Here is a 21,969-nt window from a genome sequence, read left to right on the forward strand (position 1 = left end):
GAAGAGAGGAGAGGGGGGGGGGGGGGAGGGGGGAGGGGGAGGGAGAGGGAGGGAGGGGAGAGGGATTTTGTATGCTTTGAAGCACTCAACAAACACAAATTGTTATCACTATTGCAAGGGGGTACAGGAATTTTGAAGCCATCTATTAAATTCCTGGCCTTGTGGCAATCACGACACTGATTTAGTCAGTTATAGGTTAGAGATTTAAAAACTATAATCCACGTTTCTGAAAGGGCACCTTTCATCTTGCCTCTCTCAAATGCCTCCGTTACTATCAAGGGCTCTCACCAGTGCGTGCTGTAATCATGCTCATAACATAGCTAACATTAATGGAGCCCATATCACGCGCTGAGCAGCGTGCTACGTGCTTTTTTAATTTTATCTTAAATAATCCTCCAAATAATTATTTTCCAAATACTAATCCCAGAAGGTAGGTGTGCTTGTTATCTCCGTTTTACAAGTTACAGAAGTGAAGCAACTTGCCCAAAGTCATAACTAGTAAGCAGCAGGGCCAGCATTTGCACCCAAGACTGTCAGACTCAGAGACGCTTCTTATCACACGGAGCTCTCTGCATTAGCTTGTGAGGCCCTCTGTTTGACAGCAGCTCTGGGGAGTGAGAGGCACAGAGTTGAGGAAAATGGGCACTCGCAATTCTATTTAAGGCCCTTGCAATGGGTCTGCTGTCTCCTCTTACAGGGCCAACTCAAGAATGCCTAGCGATCGCACTCAAAGTTACACCTGCCTCCGTCAGAGGCTGTGGAGTCTCATCAGGGATCAACAATGCACGGACAGTTATAGTTCTATCAGAAACTAGCTTTGTGGCCACATAATGAACAATACAACCCAGTGTAGCTTTCGGAGGAGCATTCCTTATATTGCTTTAAACAGAGCTGTATAAAAAGACTTACTCCTAAAGATGCAGACGTAGAGAATGGACTTGAGGACACGGGGAGGGGGAAGGGTAAGCTGGGACGAAGTGAGAGAGTGGCATGGACATATATACACTACCACATGTGAAACAGATAGCTAGTGGGAAGCAGCCATATAGCACGGGGAGATCAGCTCGGTGCTTTGTGACCACCTAGAGGGATGGGATAGGGAGGGTGGGAGGGAGACGCAAGAGGGAGGAGATATGGGGATATATGTATATGTAGAGCTGATTCACTTTGTGATACAGCAGAAACTAACATACCACTGTAAAGCAATTATACTCCAATACAGATGTTAAAAAAAAAAAAAAAAGGAATTATTCCTAAGACATCTGTGTTCGTGATCACGTCTTTACACGAGCTTTGCAAACAAGGATAAAGTCCAATTTAGGCGGGGAGGGGGAAGGGTAAGCTGGGATGAAGTGAGAGAGTGGCATGGACACATATACACTAACAAATTTAAAATAGATAGCTAATGGGAAGCAGCCGCATATCACAGGGAGATCAGCTCAGTGCTTTGTGACCACTTAGAGGGGTCAGATAGGGAGGGTGGGAGGGAGACGCAAGAGGGGGGGAGATGGGGATATATGTATATGTATAGCTGATTCACTTTGTGATACAGCAGAAACTAACATACCACTGTAAAGCAATTATACTCCAATACAGATGTTAAAAAAAAAAAAAAAAGGAATTATTCCTAAGACATCTGTGTTCGTGATCACGTCTTTACACGAGCTTTGCAAACAAGGATAAAGTCCAATTTAGGCTGCGTACTGAACATCAATTCTCCATTCAATGGGGAAAGGTAATTCAAAGTATTCCAAAGGCACAAATGCTGCACTGGATCTCATTTTTACCAAAGGTCTCAACCATCTTTCCTGATCACTACCAGAACTGTTAATACACAAGATGATAAGCTGATTTGAGGTTCACTTTGTTTCAGCAACGTGGTGTGGTGGGGAAAGTGACTCAGAGTGAAAAAAAATGTTGATGGAGATGCTACCACTTCTTAGCCATGTGTCCCTGGGCAGGATTACTTAGAAATTTTCTGGGCCTAAGCTTCTTTATTAGTTGATTTTTCTTCACGCGTTTGGTTGCCCTGTCTCCTGCCCCCCTCTCCAGAATGCAAGCTCGCCAGGGTACAGACTTCCTACCTCTTTATCCCCTCTGCCTTGTTCAGTAAGTATTCACTGAGTAAAATACTATATAAATTGGCAAAATGGGGATGATGATGCCTTTCTCACAGGGTTTTTCTGTGGATTTAAACAGTGGATTCACCTATGTTCTCATCTAATCCTCACCATGAGAGGGCCTCTAAATCCTAAAGCGCTTGTAAACAGAGGGTGCCAATATAATCATTCTGTGAACTTTACATGTGTAAATTCTGTGGTGAACCAAATACCAAAATTAAGAACACATTCAATCATGTGTTCGTCATTCATTCATTCATTCGTCAAAGTTTATCCGGCAGCTGCTGCGGGCAGGCCTACGCTGAGTCCTGGGAATGTGGAACAAGACACGTTTGCTACCCTCGTGGAACTTACCATCTCGTAGCGATCTGGCCAGAAAGGTGGGTGAGGGCCACCTCACAGAGCACCCTAAATACCATACTGAGTTTGGACTTCATGCTGGGGAATGGGTAAAACCAAAGGCCCATGCCCGCAGAGCTCAAGGAGGCGCAATGTCCCCCATGGCCTTGCCTCCAGGATGGCCATTGTAATGTGAGAGACGAGAATTCAATGAATCACATCTATCATCATTAACATGGTTAAGGGCCGATGTTTTGACTCTCAAGGCCACCACTATGAAGGGAATGATGTGAATATAGGATTTGTGAATCCTCTGCCCCTCTAAGAGTAGAGGTGTTGAAGGCTGGAGTTCAGGGGAAGAAGAAAAGCATTCAGAGACATGGGTAACCCCCTGCTACATGACCAAGGTCAGGGGCAGGGCCCTGAACAGGACTGAACGGTGTACACGTCACAGTGGAAACCTCCTCCCTCCATCTAAGCTGTGCCCTTATTCTCCCCACATTTACCAACAGAACAGTCGTGTCCAGTCCAGCTTGGGTCACAGCTGCAAAGCCCGGTGTCTGGGAGGAAGGTTCCGTGGCCCGAACACTGGTCCAAGCACGTGGCCCTGGGCGTCTCACAGTTGGTGCCTCCCCAGCCCACAGAGCAGTGGCACTCGCCTCTCACGCAGACCCCCCGGCCCGAACACGTGGGGTCCATGCAGTCCACTGCAACACAGAGGAGAGATAACAGAGGTAAGTATCGGGTTAGCAAGGGTGAGGCTCTTTAAGCAAACTGCTATACTTTGTAGTGGAGGAGCTTCACACGCTCAGGGAGAAGGACCCAGATTTCCGTGGAGAGGTCACTTGTTAAGGTGAAGAGAGTAACTCCAGCAACGGTAGACCTGGTTTCCCGCCCCTACCCGGTGGTGGACTGTTTAACCTCTCAAGTCTCAGCTCCCTCACCTGTAAAAGGTGCATACATACTTGTACCTCTTGACTTGAGGGGTGCACATAGTAAAGACGTATGTATACAGCAGCCAGTGCCCATCCTAGATGCCTGTAACAACTGCAACAATGGAGGACAAGACGATTTCGTTCATGTCTGTATCTCCAACCCCCTAGCACGTGGGAGGTGCTCGCAACATCACTGGAGAACAAACCATTAGTACTTACCACTTCATAAATGCAGTTTTATTTCCGCGAATGTGGGATTAAAATAAAGAGATTCCTTAATTTAAATGAGAACTTATTTTGCATTTAAGTTCCCTTAGATTTTACCATCTTCCCCAAACTCTGGAGAATGATACAAACTTTCACACCTCATTTTCCAGACACACATTTGTCTGGAAATGTTTCCAGGCAAACATTTCAATGACTATGCAAAACTATATATGACGGCTGTGTTCAGCTTCTCCTCAAGTTGGGGGTGAACTACAGAGCTGTAGCTCACAGCCAAGCAGAGCCCCAGGCAGGGCTCTTAGGGCCCAAGGTCCAGGTGGCCTCAAGAGACCTCCCAGAAAGAGGGAGGAGAAAATATTGTGGGTTGCCTGCTCTCTGCTTACACGGTACCAAGTACCTTATATACTCCACCAGACTGTTTTCTCAATAACCCAATGAGGAACAGAGGAGAAAACTGAGGCTCAGAGACGTAAATAATTTATATGGGATCACAGAGCTAAACCCTGCCAGAGAGGACTCTGAAGACAGGTCTCTCTGATTCTGAATCCAGTGATATTCCTGTTCCTGGGGCTGATTTTCCTGAGTCAAAGCTTTAGTTACGGGGTTACACAAAGTTAACAGAGACCTCTAATCTTCCGCAAAGCACTTCACGGAAAAAAAGAAGGGCAGTGAGGGCTAACTCAGCGTGTGGCTCCAGTGCACGCAAAGCGCGGAAGGCAGCAGACAGGAGACAGAATCAGCAAAGGGCTTGTCCGCGTTCTCTACTCAACCAAAGAGTTGCTAGATCATCGTAGGGAGGGAGGGGATTCTAGCCGTCTTGCAAGTGGAAGGGGAGAGTGGAGTCCTGACGGGGCCCAACATGCAGCTGTTGTTAAAAGTGTTGATGGAGCTGCTATGAACGTAGTCAGGTTCCTCCTTGTAGGGGCTCAGGAGGAAGCCGTATGCTGCTGAGGAAAGAATTTAGCATTTGACTCTCTGAGGTCCTAAGTTCAAGGGTCACAGGACAAGCTGTAATGGTTCCATGACCACGGTCAAGTCACGTACCTGCTCTGAGCTTCCATCTATAAAGCAGGTCTGGTCAAATTACCTACCTCTCAGGTGGCTATGAGGACCAAACGACACTGATGATTTGAAAGGACAGTATAAACTCTAAACTGTTGCAAAGAAGTTATCTGTCCATTTTATCAGGACATTCAGTAGCATGACTTGGGCAGACTGTGGTCAGAGCTCATTTATAATTCAGACGTGATTTTACTTTATTTATCAATTAAATTTTATAGCCCAGTATATTTGACTTTTGCACAAAAGAGTGGGAAACTCGGCCTGGGTATATTAGAATCACAGACACAAATGGGCAGAGACTTTACAAAGAGCATCATTCTGGGAACAGGCTGTTGGTTCATTTTGAGGGTCACCTCATTAAGAAAGCTCTTTCACTATTTGGGTTTTTAAAGGAGTTCAACGTAATCACTTCAATGATAAATAGGAAGATCAAAGGTCAGGAGCAACCATTTGATAAAAACATAATAACAAAAACAACAGTAACAATGAAATTAGTGTTAATTTAGTTCCTCTTCTATGCCATATCTTGCTATCAAACCTTTTGTATGCATTATTTCATTTAACCCTAACAACAACCCCTTGAGGTAGATACCATTACTATCCTCATTTTACAGATGAGGAAACTGAAGCACAGAGGTTAAATAACTTGCCCAAGATCACACAGTGGTTAAGTGGAGGACTTGAAATTTGAAGGACTCTTCTCTGGTACAGATCTCTTGCTATCTCGTCTACAACCTTACTGGTTCCAAAATACACGCACACATGTATACAGACATCGCACATAGAATGGCTAAAAACAGAAATCAAAAGAAAACAGCACAGTGAAAGAAACAGCGCAAAGTGGAAAATTAAGAAAGCCAAATGAAGGCAAAGAATCTCTTTTCTTGCAGTCTCTGGACACCACTTAATAATAATGGTTTAAACATGACCTGTTGGAGTTCCTGGTAATTAAACATGATAAAAATAATAATAGTGATACATTTTCATGACCTGCCTCAGATCTCAGAACCTCAGAAGGATTATTCTGGCCCATTAGCCTACTATGATAATTCCCTAGATCCAGAGAGTTTTCCAATTTGACAGGAAACGACTCAGCAGTTCCTATCCCGAGGCCTATAAAGGTATTTCCCGTTCAGTGAGTGCCTGGACCCCAGCTTGGGGTTGAAGTTATCTTTCAGCCGCCCTCGGGGTTGAATCTATAAATCTGCACTGTGGGGCTTCCCTGGTGGCGCAGTGGTTGAGAGTCCGCCTGATGATGCAGGGGACACGGTTCGTGCCCCGGTTTGGGAAGATCCCACATGACGCGGAGTGGCTGGGCCCGTGAGCCATGGCCGCTGAGCCTGCGCGTCCGGAGCCTGTGCTCCGCAACGGGAGAGGCCACAGCAGTGAGAGGCCCGCGTACCGCAAAAAAAAAACAAAAAAACAATCTGCACTGTTAGTGGAGCAAGCTGGCAAGTTTAGCAAGAGGCCCTCGGCATCACAGTACTTGGTCCTCAGTAAGTCTGACAGGGACCCAGGAACGAGCAAAGTGAATCCGATGCTCTCAGAAGCTGGTCCAGGCAGGGAAGAAAGAGCAGAAAACTGATGAGAGGCTACCTCCAGGCACTTCATCATCAATTAACCATCACTTCGGAAGGTCAACTTGACAAAGCAAGTGTGGAGTGCAAAGGGAGTTTTAAAGAGGACTGCACCTTGGGGTGGTCTAGCAAACCTTGGCTGAACTGGCTGAGATTCCTGCCAGAATGCTGTCCCTGCTGTTCCCAAACCTATGCCACAGTGACCCTCTGCCCAAGAGGTCCCACACAGACTGTGCATCCGCCTTCCCCTTCTGGGACCTCTGGGGAGACTGGAACCCCAGGGTGCGATTAAAATGGTCCCTTTCCCTCACACTGGGTTAGTTTCCCTAACAATATTTATTTTGCAGGGAGCTGTGTATAACGTGGGAAGATCGGCGGGCCGGGGGTCGGGGAGCTGAAGGAATACAGGGGAAGCTGGCAGGGAGGTGGGCTCAACTTTGGGTAGAAGACTGTCTAACTTAGTTTCTTCTCAGAAGAGGTGCCAAGCAGTTACATTTTTTTTTTTTTTTTTTCCTGTGCAGACGCTGCCGTTCAAGCCAAAATTTCTGGCAGACGCTTGGCCCATTAATGAAATGATAGGGCCTGCGTGGCCAGGCTGCAAACACATCTCTTTTCCCCAAATGTTCCACGCTTCAGTGACCACACAAGCTATCAGACGCGCTTCAGGACCAACAACGCAGCGGCTCACTTTTCACTGCAAAAGGCTTAGGTGGGCCGCTCTGCCCCTCCCCCAGCTCCCTCTAAGCATCCTGCTGGAGGCGTGCCTCAGGCTTTAAAAAACAGGGGGCAGTTTTGATTTGCATTTCTCTAATGATTAATGATGTCGAGCATTCTTTCATGTGTTTGTTGGCAATCTGTATATCTTCTTTGGAGAAATGTCTATTTAGGTCTTCTGCCCATTTTTGGATTGGGTTGTTTGTTTTGTTAGTGAGCTGCATGAGCTGCTTATAAATTTTGGAGATTAATCCCTTGTCAGTTGCTGCATTTGCAAATATTTTCTCCCACTCTGAGGGTTGTCTTTTGGTCTTGTTTATGGTTTCCTTTGCTGTGCAAAAGCTTTGAAGTTTCATTAGGTCCCATTTGCTTAGTTTTGTTTTTATTTCCATTTCTCTAGGAGGTGGGTCAAAAAGGATCTTGCTGATTTATGTCATAGAGTGTTCTGCCTGTTTTCCTCTAAGAGTTTGATAGTGTCTGCCCTTACATTTAGGTCTTTAATCCATTTTAAGTTTATTTTTGTGTATGGTGTTAGGGAGTGTTCTAATTTCATACTTTTACATGTAGCTGTTCAGTTTTCCCAGCACCACTTATTGAAGGGGCTGTCTTTTCTCCACTGTATATTCTTGCCTCCTTTATCAAAGATGAGATATCATCTCACACCGGTCAGAATGGCCATCATCAAAAAATCTGGAAACAATAAATGCTGGGGAGGGTGTGGAGAAAAGGGAACACTCTTACACTGTTGGTGGGAGTGTGAATTGATACAGCCACTATGGAGAACAGTATGAAGGTTCCTTAAAAAACGACAAATAGAACTACCATACGACCCAGCAATCCCACTACTGGGCATATACCATGAGAAAACCATAATTCAAAAAGAGTCATGTACCCCATGTTCACTGCAGCACTATTTACAATAGCCAGGACATGGAAGCAACCTAAGTAAGTGCCCACTGACAGATGAATGGAAAAAGAAGATGTGGCACATGTATACAATGGAATATTACTCAGCCATAAAAAGAAACAAAATTGGGTCATTTGTAGTGAGGTGGATAGACCCAGAGTCTGTCATACAGAGTGAACTCAGAAAGAGAAAAACAAATACCGTATGCTAACACATATATATGGAATCTAAAAAAAAAAAAAAAAAAAGGTCATGAAGAACCTAGTGGTAAGGCGGGAATAAAGACACAGACCTACTAGAGAATGGACTTGAGGATACGGCGAGGGGGCAGGGTAAGCTGTGACAAAGTGAGACAGTGGCATGGACATATATACACTACCAAAGGTAAAGTAGATAGCTAGTGGGAAGCAGCCGCATAGCACAGGGGGATCAGCTCGGTGCTTTGTGACCGCCTGGAGGGGAGGGATAGGGAGGGTGGGAGGGAGGGCGACGCAAGAGGGAAGAGATATGGGGACATATGTCTATGTAGAACTGATTCACTTTGTTATAAAGCAGAAACTAACACACCATTGCAAAGCGATTATACTCCAATAAAGATGTTAAAAAAAAACAAACAGGGGGCAATAAACTTCAGCAGAAGGAAGAGCGAGAGAGAGAACAAAGTAAGCTTGTTATAGCTGGTGTTTTATGAACACAGTGAAACCTGCTAGAACAGAACTGAGAGGGAATGGAAGGGAGGGGAGGGGACAGGACGAAGGCCCAAGAAACTCCCACCATAAACACAAGGACTGTGCAAGGATGCTTCACCAGAGAAACAGAAATAATAAGAGAAATCAGTACCAGATGGCCCTTCTCCGGAAAGAAAGCAGGAGTGAAAACATTTCTTTTCAAATAATAATGTAAATCAAATTGCTAAACGGCTTCTCTCTTTCTCTCTGTAAATGACCCTTTGCACTCTGGGGCACTGGCTGATCAGGAGGACAGCGTCCCCTCCTTGGCCCACACGGCATGCTGGGGCTGGGGAGTGGGACAGCCCCAGTGCTTCAGGAGGAATCTCCTCTTTGTCTTTCTTTCCTTCAGAGGGTCTTCACCTCAAGTGAGTAAATGAAAAGGGAAAGCAGAGGAAGGTCACCATTGTCAGGATGAGAAAGCCAAGTTCCTTTGTTCAGGGGCCGGGCTCCTAGCTGAGCTCAGACAGCCCGAAGTAGTCCGCATCAAAGCTAATAGGTCTGAATCAGGACCTCGAGCCACACTCAGGGTTTAGAGACAGCCCTTTCTCTGAGAGGTGATGGATGCTTTCCAGACACTAATCCCTTCCCATTCCCCACTCTTTTAAAATGGGCCCATTATATTCTCTCATTTTTTAGGGGAAATGATGCCTTGAGGAGGGGATACTCATAAAATCCCCAGTGCGTTAGAAGACTAGCTCTCCTTGGAGCCTCTTCCACCCGCTGGAGAAGGTGCCAGGGCCCTAGACGCTGGACAGTGGGAGGTAATGACTACTACCATCGTCCATCAGTTTCAAAGTCCATCCATTTCAAAAGACCCTGGATACAGTGAGTGGGGTGAAACAAGAAATGTGCTTCAATAGTCCCCAGAATGATGCTAATGATATAAGAGCTAACATTTTTGGAGCATTTCCTATGTGTCGGACACTGAGCTACGTGCTTCACATGGGTCATTTAGTCTAGTCCTCACAACGACCCTCTGAGGAAGGAATTCCCATTTTACACATGAGGGAACTGAGGCTGGTAAGTGGCAGAACGAGGACTCAAACCCACATCTGATTCCAGAGTGTGCACTCCCGATGGCTACTCTCTATTGCTTGTGAGAAGACCCCTCCTTTCATCGGGAAATCCCAGGTGGTCAGGAGGAAAGAGTACCATGTCTGAGGTGAGAAGACCTGGACTGAATTCCAGCCCTGCCATCAGTTAGCGCTGCCCTTTCCTGGGCCGCAGGTTCTTTGTGAGATAGAAGTATTTACTTATCTCACCTGGTCAGGTTTTCTCGGGAAGAACTGATGTCACCCTTAAGTCAGAAGTTCACTTCCTAGCCTCGACCTGCACAGGCATATGTTTACTTTATGAAGGAGGGAGACACGTTTATGAGCACCTAAGAGCCACAAACATGAACACACACACACACACACACACACACACACACACACACACACAGACACAGGAGTGAGACTGTGGAAGGCCGTGTATGGAGGTCTACAACAGACTCACACTTCAGAAATGGAGAGCAGAGGAACTTAAAGGGGAGGAGAGAGAGCTCAGGCTACAGAGCCAGAAAGCCTGGGCTCCAACCTGGCTCTGCCATCTACCAGCCGTGGGACCTTGGTCAAGTCATTTGACTCCCTGAGTCTGTTTCCTCAACTATAAAATGGAGATGATTACCCTTCCCTGCTGGGGTTTGAAGCTAAATGACGCCAGGTTTTTAGCCCAGAGGCTTGCCTGCAGTAAGTGCTCAATACACACACTTCTCTTCCCCTCGCTGAGCAGGACCCTCATTCGTCTGTCTTCTCCCTTTAGGTTAGTGACGGTTGCCGAAGGCATCCTGGCTTGGGGGTGGGGGGGTCACAGGGCCGCTCAGGAGGCTCCCTCTGCTCCCTGGATGCCCTCGTGGCCCTGCCTGCTGGCCTCTATCTCACAGCGAGGTGCCGAGCTGCTTGCCCCCAGGTCTTACCTTCCTCGCAGTTCTCGCCCTTGTAGCCGGGGTTGCAGATGCAGGTGCCCATGATGCAGGTGCCATGGTTACTGCAGGCCACGTCGATGCACTGGTTGGTGGGCACGTCGCACTCGGCCCCCTTCCAGCCGCTGTGGCACAGGCACCTGCCCTTCATGTACTGGCCGTTCCCACTGCAGAGCACGGGGCAGGAGGCTGCAGAGACAGCGCGGGAAGCCTGGCATGAGTCCACACCCCACGCACCCCATCTGGCCTCTGTCCCTTTCTCTCCTGGGCTTCAGCTGCTTTGCCACAATTCCCATGTGTGTCCATCTGTTTGCTTCTCTTGCTTTATTTCATTCCAGTTAAAACACATCAGGAATTGTAGGTGAAGGTGTACAGTGCAGGGCCTGGCGCAGTTGGTGCCCACTGAACGCTGCTTTCCCCTCGTCCTCCTCATATTGCTGGTGCTGCACGGTGGTCACCAGCATCCTTAGATAGGAGGTTTCAGTCTGGTCCTTGGGCTCACTGGAAAAGACAGCTGGGCCTCCTGCCCTCCCCGCATCCCTCCTCCAGCAGTCTCCTCCTAGTAGCACCGCACTTTGCTTCCCCATATTCCTCACGTGCAAGACCACTTACTATCATCTTTAACCCAGCCAATCTCAGCTTTCCTTGCCTTTCAGGTCTCCACTCACCGCTGCCCCACACGCCGCTGCCCCCATAAGAGAAGAGCTGAGCCCAACTCGGCTCTTTAAAGTATTATCTTTCCATTTTGCCACTTAGCGTAAAGGGTTTTGTGATCGTCTGTAGGAAGGACACGATATAAAAATAAATTATATTGCACTGTGCTGTAAGTACCCACCAGCCTTACTGAGATACAATAAGGCTGCTTTATACATGACTCTTAACTTTAAGTGCATAGGGGACGAGACGCTAATTCTTGTTAGAAGGCACGACTCTTCTCTCTGCACCACCTTCCCCCTGCTCCCACCTGGCTTTTTTCCTTTCTAAAACACTCAGCAGGTAATCACTGTGCTTCCTCAAGGCCGCTGGCTCTGCTGTCTCACACTGAGTCTATTTCACGTCAGGAAGAATAAGCAGAATCCCCATAGCGGCACCACGGCATGGTATTTGGACGGCGCTGTTTCCTCGGCCTGGAAAACCATCTCTGCCTTCCACCAATGAACGATTCAAGCATCTCGTCTTAGTTCCAGTGTCACCTCATCTGGGGAGCCTTTACCGGTCCTCATTCCATCCAAGCAAAGACCCTTTCATGCTGATAGATGTTCCCCGCATCTAACCTCGCTCTAGGCGTGCTTCACTTATCACTGACTGCTTTGTCATCGTCTATTTCCCTGTCTGTCTCCCAGACTGAGAGGTCCTGGGCTTGGGTCTTGCGCCGTGTTGTAACCTCAGTGTCCAGCACAGGACCAAGCCCTAAAGGGCACTAAGCAAACGCCTGTTGGATGAGGGAAGAGGTGGAGAAACCAAAGGAAAGGGCCATTTTAGTTTCCCCAAGAGGAGTGCCCAATTCTCGGGAGTACACATCTGCTCTGGCATTTTCCTTGTTAATTCTTCCAGGACAGAAATGAAGGCCAAAGGCACAGGCAGATCACGGGCAGCCTTTAAACTCTTCCTGTAGTGGTGACCATTAGCATCGTACGTGCCTGAACAGGAGGCCACATTAGTGTCCTGCGTGGAGAAGGGCAGCCTCACCGCCCAGTCCCTCCCCTTGGTGGCCTCAGCCAAGACTGTGCCTGCACTGTTAGACGGTAGGAACTGGAGCAGCAACTCAGGCCCTTCCACGAGGTCAGAGACAAACCACACTCGCTGAAGACAAACGTCAAAGATGCTTGGCAAGAGGCTGATCGGTCCCCTAAGGCGAAATCTACTTTTTAAAAGAACCCCCACGGCCACTCCTCCTGTTCCCACAATGGACATGGGCTTCCCTGTGGCTGCCCTTCCTTCCTGACCTCCCCAATCATGCACCCATGGATAACACGGCTGGGTCAGCCAGGGCTCTGCCTGCGGACCTCCCTCTCAGGGCTTCAGAGGACTGGCTCTTGGGAGCCCTTCTCACAGGAGGCAGGAGCTGGCCTGGATTTCTGCGCTTGCTCGGAGAAGTGGGACCTGAACTGCCCACGGGGCCGCAGGGTGGACCTTGTAAGCCCACAAGCGGGGTTCTCACCTCGACCGCAGTCAGGGCCCAGGAATCCCAGAAAGCAATGGCAGGTCCCAGAGATGCAGTCGCCATTGCCGTAGCAGTTGCTGGGGCAGTTATCCACAGATTCTGTGGGAGAAAAGAGAAACAGAGTTGCAAACGGAAGCTTCTTTACCCAAACAGAGGGCCTGGGAATCCAGCCTCAGGTTAACTAGGACTCACACATTTGAGTGCTTCTGGCCCAGTCAGTGAAAGGAATCAATAAAGTTAAAAATGATATATTTACTCTTACCGAGGTACATCTCAACCGACGTTAAGAGACGAGTTTGGGAAAATGTGTGCCTAAACCAATTTTTTATAAATCAACTTTGTATCTACAAATGCAGTAGGAATTTTTCAGCCACAAACATTGGGAGAAAATAGTTTAACCCATTAGTGGTTATCTTTGGAGGCTGGGTTATGGGGTGATTCTTGGGGTCTTCTTGACACTCTTCTATGTTTTACATTTTTCTCATAATGGGCTGATGCTCCATGAATTTATTTTTTCATAAAGCTACCGGGGATTTGCAAATCTGTCTCTTCCCACTTCTGATTCTCCATCTATCAGTCCAGGCCCCAGCATCTCTCACCGGGGCTCACACAACGGCCTCACGGCTGGCCTCTCAGACTCCTCTCCCCCTCTCCCCCTGATTCATTCACCACCCAGCAGCCTGAGCCATCTCTCTGAAACAATCTGATCCTGTCATTCTCTGACTTAAAACCCTTCAATGGCCCCCCATTTGCCGAAATGAAAAAGCCCAAGCTCTTTCAAAATGCGTCAGAGTTTTCCTTCACATTCCCTTTGCCGTACCCGCATCCCCAGCATCGCCAATCAGTGCCCACCTTCTGCAGCGATGCTACTTTCTCTAATTCTTCCTAATATTGTACATTCGGTATCGTCTACGTGACATGCGAAGGAAATATAGGATTCATTTCAGAAAGACTTTAGTAAAAAAAATAATCAATGTTTTGTAGCTCCAGTTAGTAAACCCGTTATCTAGGAAGTCTTTATTTGGAACAGCTCGTTTCTCATTAATGCCGGACATGGAATAAAGGAAGAAGCCACTGCATCCTGAATGCCTTCTTTGTGCCACGTATTTCCACAAAGGTTATTTCAGTTCACTGTCACGAAATAGTCAAGCATGTATCAATATTCCTATTTTACAAACAACAAAGAAACGACAAAATGAGGAGGCTGATAGAGAGATGAAGTGACTTGCTGAAGGCCCTGGAGATACTAAGTCATGGACGCCACATCTGAACCCAGGCCTTTGGACTCCAACCCTGGCCTTCTTCAATGATGCTATGCTATCCGGGCCTTGAAGGAACTAACTCTTCAGCAGAAGCCAGGGATGAACAAGGCAGATGTGTGGGCCAGCGAGGCCAGTCCTGAAGACAGCCAAGGACCAGCTGGAAGGTAGCGAATTCTAGGACTTTCAGAGCTTGAAGGGATTGAAGAGACGACCTAGTCTAATAATCTCATTTAATAGAGAAGGAAACTGAGGCCCATATAGGAAGGGCAGTGACTCACCCAAGGTCTCCGAGAGAGTCAGCAGAGTCAAGTTAAAGCAGAGAAAAGGTTAGTGCGGTGGGGCAGAGCTAAAGATTCAACCTGTTGTCTTAGCTCCCAAGTGTAAGTCGTGAAGCCAAGACTAAGACCTCTGTTAAATGAGATGTCACCATATGAGACATGAGTCTTACCTACAGGAAAGCTGTGGCTTAACTGGGAGACTGGGATAACCGCTGTCACCCAGGCAGCAGCACGGGGCGTGGAAGCTCTGCCTAGAGGTAAGGAGACCTGGTTCTGGGGCCCGTTCTTCTAGAATCATGCTGGGTGACCTAAAGCAACTTCCTTCCCCTCTCTGGGTCTCACCTTCCTCATATGTGAAATGAAGGTGATAGCAGAGATGATTCCCAGGACTGCTTCCTGTTCTAAAATTCTATGAGCATCTTGCAGAAAAGGTGTCCTGACAGGGCATCAAGCCTTAAATCCAGGAAATCACTTAGGGGCAATTGCAATGGCAGCTGATATGGGGTAAAACTAGCAGAGGGAAGGCTTCTTGGAGGAGGTGAGCTCGAAAAATGGCTTGAGTATGGATAGATGGGGGAAAGGTGGGGGGATTTTGAGGTGCTCACAGCATGGTGCATTTCCCAAAAAGGTCTTTTCTCAGTTGTCTGCCGTTATCAACTTGGAAAAGACTGAAAACATTTGGGAAAAGGGCTCAAATGTACGCTCCCTTTTGTGAGCGGGTGGAAAATTCCCCTTGCGCGCTGTCCCTCTGCTATCCTGAGCAGCATACGACGCTAACACAGAGTTAAGAACAAGAGGGCCTAGTCTAGCCTGTGTTCTCATTTCAGGGAGTCTGAAGCTGTCTGGGACCTGGCAGAGCGAGGCTCACGAGCCAGGGCCCTGAGCATCTCTGCTCTCCATTGGCTTTGCCTGGGAGAATCCATATGCCTTTAAGTCCCTGAAGCCTCTATGTTAGGAGTGGCTTCCGAAACACTGTTTTTATAGAGAATAACTTCGGACGTTTCCTTCTGAAAATTCTTTTAAAAATAAGAATTTTGAGTAAAGTTTAAGGCAAGATTATTTTCTCTTTAGGCTACTGGCTAATGGTACAAATGGAGGGTGGGTTCTACCTGCAGTCTTGCAGAAGGAGTACAGGACAGAGAGGCAGAAGGCCTGCTTCTAGCTCTTGTTCTGCTACTGAAGGGCTCTGGGACCTTGGCCACAGCACTCGATCTTCCTGCACCTGTTTCCTCAAATGTCACCTCCTCTGACAAGACTTCCTCATTTCTTAAACAGGCTAAGATACTCCTGGGACTTTTTCCGTCACCCCTATTAAAGCACCAGATAGGCGACACTGTTGACTGTGAGGACAGGACATCCTTGAGGACAGAAACCGAGTATATTCACTTACACATTTGCCCTGGTATCCAAAGAAGGGTCTCAGTAAATGTTTGCTGCTGTCCCTGAAAGAATTTGGCTAGATGTTCTCAGAGATCCCTCCCAGATCTAAAATTCTATGGTCTAGGCCTTCTCAAACCCAGGTGTATAAAATATGTCTCCTCATACAAGTACCATAATTTCCAGCTGTGTTTTTAATAGGATCAGTTGCAGATAAGTGTCACACACTTTCTAGATTTTGATTTATGAAGTTCTGTAAGACACAAACCTGTTAATTCAAAAAGTCTTCCTACTGAAAAAGTAAGGTAAGTATATTTGCCGGGACTGAGTATCATGTTGGTTGCTGTATCTGACAGAATAGAAGCCCTGTTTGCTACAAAACTTGCCCCAGGCTGCTGGTGTCAGAAGGCAGAAGTTTTAGGAGATGTGGAATAATTTTACGACAGCAACATGGAAGTAGAGACATTTGGAGAATATTTCTTTTTGGTGAAATGTTGTTGTATATAGTTTTTCTTCCACTTGGAAGGATTTCAACTACTTGGGGTCCACTTGGAATCCTACAAATAATGAGTCTCCACTGACCAGATATCTCTATGCTAAATGCTAGTACAGAAGTGACACTCACTAGCTTGGGAGAAGTGCGAACTTTATCGCATAAACATGTTATGTTTTCAATTAGTGTCTGGTGAGTTTCTTCCCCCTATAGTTCCTTCCTGCTTTGCTCATGTTCACACTGCAGCTGCCTTCATGTAGTACAAGGTGTACCTTAGATCTGCTCAGATCTGAATGAAAAATTCAGCTGCCTGTAAATAACTGATTTTCATAATTGGGTGTATGGTATGGTAGAAAACAGGGGCCTTTCCCCCCAGCTTTTGCTTTTCTATCACAACAGTGTGTTCTGCTAGGAAATTTGATTTTCAGGAACTTGTTTTTCCTTCCATCAATACTGGAATGCAGAATTTAAATGTTTCCTGAGCTCATTCTCTGGACATGTGTTCTGAGTGGGCGTGTTCTCTGGATGTTGACCAAAATATTGCTCGAAATACAAAGGGCCATCTGCAGAAGGAAGAAAAGACAACAATGGTCCTTCCTGGAGAAAACACAGGAGACGGGAAACTATAGAGGCCTTTGGTGAAGCCCCAGCAGTGCCTCATTTTGTCTGCTCACCACGCTTTTCCAGAGACAGATCATTAGCATCGCCATGTCAAGGTGAACGATGATCACAGTTGGTAAGTCTGTCCTCCTGAGTCTAGGGCTGATGTCTGGGAAAGCCTGCCTTCATTTGCCACCTTCTGCTTTTCTTATTTGAAATCCCGGAGCCTCGTTTTTGCAGGAAACAAGGAGAGGCCACAGAGGGAAATCCTGCCTGAAGGAGGACTACTGGGCAGTGTAATTGCCTACTGGACTCCAGTTTCACAGGGGCAGTTATACGAGAAGGGGAGAGGAGGCTTTTCTCCTTTATTAGCTCACTGTGGTGTGGGCACACCTGCTTCGTAGCCTGCTCTGAGCAGGCAAACCTTTGCAGTGATTGAGCCTGAGGTTGAATTCCAGCACCAAAGACAGAAGGAACCAGTTGTGAGTGAGGTCAGAGCCCACTAGCCATCCTTGTCTCTCTTTTCTGCTCACCCAGCACTTACCCCCCGCCTCCCCCAGCACCTCCTCCATGTATTCCTTGCCTGTGATGTGTCCCAGCTAATAAAAGCCTGCGCTTGCTACCTACAGCTCCTTCCTCTGCTTCTCTTGTCTCTCCTTAAGCTGTAAAAGTGGATGTTGGCAACTTTTTGGAGGCACTTGTTTATAGAGCCAAGGTCTACCTATTGCCCAAGAGAGATGTACTCTTTGATGCCTCCTTTTGGCTTCTCTTTAGGAGGATGGATGCTAATGCTTCAGGCAAGAAGGAAGGAACATGGACTCCAGAACAGCCAATTGGATGATTGGATACATCGTCTTGTCTACAGCTGGTGAAATTTATACTCTAGGTTACATCTATTACATCCCCTTTGATCCTGAAGCCCGGGGCTGGGTTTGTTGTTGACAACCAAAAGAAGAGAGGGAAACAAACTAGACAGCACAGCTGGGCGTTAACTCTACAGTTACTCTAACAGAGACCCTTTCATTCCCTCAAATGGAACTGTGAAAGGTCTATCATATATTCTAATGTATTCCTTGTAATCATGAGAATTAGGTACTTTGGCCACCATTTCACAGTCTCACATGGAGACTGAGAGCCAAAGTCACTTTCTCAAGGTCACACAGCTGTAAGGGTGAATCTGGTAGGTGAACCAAGTTCTATCTGAAGCCAAAGTTTGTGGTATATGGCCTGGGCCAAAATATGGGATCCAGTCCCATACTAGCTATGAGCCCTATGGACAAGGCGTCTCTAAACATCAGTTTCTTCATCTGTGAAATGGGGTTAATAATAGCACCCACCTCAGAGGGTTACTTTGAAGGCAAATAGTGCTACGCTGTGCATGTAAAGAGGTTTGCCCAGGACTTGGCAGAGTTGGTATTTTGGTTTTAAGGAAGGTCACACATGCTTTCCGTTTGTGAACCAAAACAGCACACTAACTTGGTCTAATGAATCCAAACAAGGCAATATGGGTTACTGGGGGGTAAACACACATACACACATGAAACACACAGAAACTCTCCATAGTAAAAACAGGAAAGCAAACGAGCAATGTGCTGAATGTGATGACGGCAGGACATTTGGGTAAATTTCCTCCTGGGGAAAAAGCACTGTTAAAGCAAATTAAACCTGTTGTCTCCCAGAAGCCCAACAGGCCAGCTCATGACAACATCTGAACAAACTTTTCCCCCCGTGCGCTCCAGTTTGGCACTGGGCGGGTGCAGGTGCTGGAAAGCTGTTCTGCGGCCTATGAGGCGTCAGCCCGTAGGTGCCCCAGCTTTCTTTGCAGATGTTGGGATTCAAAGGCCTTCAGTCCACAACAGTCTAGGTCAATGCAATGACAAAAATCTGACAAAGCCTCTGACAGCCTGGGCTTGAAGCCAGTTCTGCACTGGCATTTGAACTGGGAGATCTCTTTTCAGTCCTACCCAGAAGTCTACCAACCACCATTAAGAGCAGCTCCAAGGAGGGATCTAAGAAAATGATTGTTCCCTTGATTATATTCAGTCTTGGTTCTTTGTTAATTATTTCTTTGGGGGCAAACCAAATTTCACCAATGAGACTGTGAGCTCCTTGAAGACATGCATTATGTCTGGTTCTCCAAAGAGGCTGGTGAGTGTGACACACAAAGCAAGTCCTCAGTAATGTTTGTTGTATTGAGAAGCTAAGCAGGAGTGCAATGGAGAAAAGGAATCAGGGTCAGGGGAATGGCACAACAGTCAGACTCAAGAGAACAGCTGGTGGCCAACAAAGCTGTTGTTTCCTTGTCCTATATTTTTAGATGTGCAATGTCTAGAAGAATGCAGGGAGTGATAGGAAGTTCAACTTTTCATTGCACTCTCAGACCGTATTTGGAGCTCAGCTGTTCACATCTGGGAGGCACATTTAAGAGCCCAATAAGATACACTGGAGCATGTTCATCGAAGAGCAACCGGATGGTTAAGAGAACTTGAAATCACATTGCAAATACAGAATTCTTGAGAGAATTGGGACTTTAGCTTACTAAGGGAGTATGAACCCCGCTTAAAAATAACTAAAGGGCTATTATGGGAAATAAGGATTAGACTTTTGTTTTGTGGCCCTAATAACTTGACTTAGGTCCAATGAGTAAGGACTATAGTCCTTGGGCAATGGAGGTGGTTTGAGAGAAGAAAGAATTTTGTAAGAGAAGAATACCACTTACTATGTTGGGTTATCTTCTGTTGATGTATATGTATCTACCTAAATATTGTAAACTTCATGAGGGCAGGAAATGTGTTATTCATCTCTGAATCTCTAGTAAATAGTCATCCTTGGCTCAAAGCCGGTCTTAAATGAATGTTTGTTAGTTGAATGGCCAAATGAACAGGCTATGTGAGCTATAAGGTCATATATTTTCAGTCACTGATGTACTGCAGGAGAGGGCAAATTAATGACTGGGATATTGCAGGGAGATTAAAGATAGACAGTATAGCATCTTCCAAATCTGAAATCTCACAGTGCTATGAGTCACAGTGTAAGGGAACATGCCTGGATTGGATCAAGAAACTTGGGTTCTTTACTTGCAAAACAGAAATAGACTCATAGGTTGGAAGCAACCTAAATGTCCATTGACAGAGGAATGGATAAAGATGTGGTACATATATACAATGGAATATTACTCAGCCATAAAAAAGAATGAAATAATGCCATTTGCAGCAACATGGATGGACCTAGAGATTGTCATAGTGAGTGAAGTAAGTCAGACAGAGAAAGACAAATATAATATCATATGATATTGCTTACAGGTGGAATCTAAAAAATTGGTACAAATGAACTTATTTACAAAACAGAAATGGCCATAGATGTAGAAAACAAACTTATGATTACCAGGGGGGAAAGGGGGGAGAAATAAATTGGGAGATTGGGATTGACATATGCACACTACTATATATAGAATAGATAAGTAACAAGGACCTACTGTATAGCACAGGGAACTCTTCTCAATACTCTGTAATGACCTATATGAGAAAAGAATCTAAAAAAGAGTAGATATATGTATATGTATAACTGATTCACTTTGCTGTACAGCAGAAACTAACACAACATTGTAAATCAACTCTACTCCAATAAAAATTTTTTTAAAAAAGAAATAGACTCACAGACATAGAAAACAAATTACTGGTTACCAAAGGGGAAGGGGGAGGAGGGATAAATTATGAGTTTGAGATTAGCAGATACAAACTACTATATATGAAATAGATAAACAATATAGCACAGAGAACTACATTCAGTATCTTGTAATGACCTATAATGGAAAATAATCTGAAGAATATATATACATGTGTATACACACATATATACGTATAACTGAATCGCTTTGCTGTACAGCAGAAACTAACACAACACTGTAAATCACCTCTACTTCAGTAATAAAAAAAGAGTAAGAAACTTGGGTTCTCATCCTACTCCTGCCACTACCTTCTGAGGCAACCTTAGCCATGCCCCCTTTTTCTCTCAGGAACTTTCTCTTCATCTACAAAATTCATTACATTTATGCAGCAAACATTTATTGAGCATCTCCTCTGGCTCAGGAAGTTTCCCGGTGCAGTGGATGACTTGGATGATCTTTCAGGTCTAAGATCCTGTGATCTAATGAATCAGATCAAATTGTCACTACTTAGAAAACTATACTAACAGGAAAAAGATGAGAAAATAAATCATCATGAGGTTTATGGCCTGAGGGAGAGAAAGGAAGTTTGCTCCTTTAAGGGCAGACTCCAACTTTTTAAACCTCTCTCTGTGTCCTCAGATAACTGGCCTCACATTATAATGTACTGTGTGAGAGAGGCCCCCAGTGAGTCACCGAGGCCAAGGGCACAGGGATGGGAATACAGAGCAGGTGCCTCACTGGCTGCTTCTGGCTAAGAGCTCCTACCTCTCTCCCCGGGGCTGTTGGCAGCAGCTTTCACAGATGCCGGAGTCCCCACAGTTGGCTCTGCTTACTTTCCCAGAGAACTCTGCACATGCGTAGTCTGCGGCCATGCTCCGTGAGCATATGCCAGGGAGGCCACTGAGACACACGGCAAGTGGTGATGACACTGCCCAGTGCCATGGTGTTCAAGAGCACAAGGGCCTTCCAAGGAGACGTACTTGTTCTCATGCTTGGCTACAGTTTTCCTTCCTTTATAGATGTATCCATCCTTCACCCACAGCTCCTTCTGAGGAGCGATGCTCTGCCCACACTTCCTGCCTAAGCAGTAGGCACAGGTAGACCAGATGACCGGCCACAGCTGATTGGACTGGGACCCAAGGAGAGTCATTTCATAGGCTGCCCAGCGCTCTATGACGTGGCCTGGTGCACAGAGGCTCTGGGCCAATCAGAGTCCTACTCTAGTATTTGAAATCAAATGTGCCCAGGGAACGCGACAGCCGGTCAAAAGAGTGGAAGCCGAGAGACATGATGGAAAGAGAGGGGCTGGGGAGGTTCTTCTGGCCAGGTAGGAGCCCACGTTCAGAGGACGCAGTCCTGAGTGAGCAGAGGAAGCCGGCCTATTGGCTGGGAGAGGTAAATGGAGTGGGAGCTCAGAGAGAGGCATGAGGTCACACCGCCCATGAGAAGAAGAGAATGACGGGGACTGGGGAGCAGACTGGACTCCCAGAGGCTTCTCAGTGCGTATTTTAGTCCCAAGCCCTGTGAACCTTTTTGAAATTACTTCACCACCAAG

The 21,969-nt window shown here is 46.4% G+C and overlaps 1 protein-coding gene across 1 annotated transcript in view; it reads right to left on the reverse strand.

Moving 5' to 3' along the window:
* TENM4 (teneurin transmembrane protein 4) overlaps positions 1–21,969 on the reverse strand; it is a 400,863-nt gene that overhangs the window by 140,835 nt on the left and 238,059 nt on the right. Inside the window, exons 9-11 of the mRNA XM_007455571.1 lie at positions 12,735–12,836; positions 10,568–10,762; positions 2,966–3,166 (exon numbers count right to left, since the gene is read on the reverse strand). Of these exons, the coding sequence (XP_007455633.1) occupies positions 2,966–3,166; positions 10,568–10,762; positions 12,735–12,836 (498 nt within the window). The remainder of the gene's footprint in view (positions 1–2,965; positions 3,167–10,567; positions 10,763–12,734; positions 12,837–21,969) is intronic.

Source organism: Lipotes vexillifer, unplaced genomic scaffold (assembly GCF_000442215.2).
Source record: "Lipotes vexillifer unplaced genomic scaffold, Lipotes_vexillifer_v1.1 scaffold123, whole genome shotgun sequence".
Taxonomy (NCBI): Eukaryota; Metazoa; Chordata; class Mammalia; order Artiodactyla; family Lipotidae; genus Lipotes; species Lipotes vexillifer.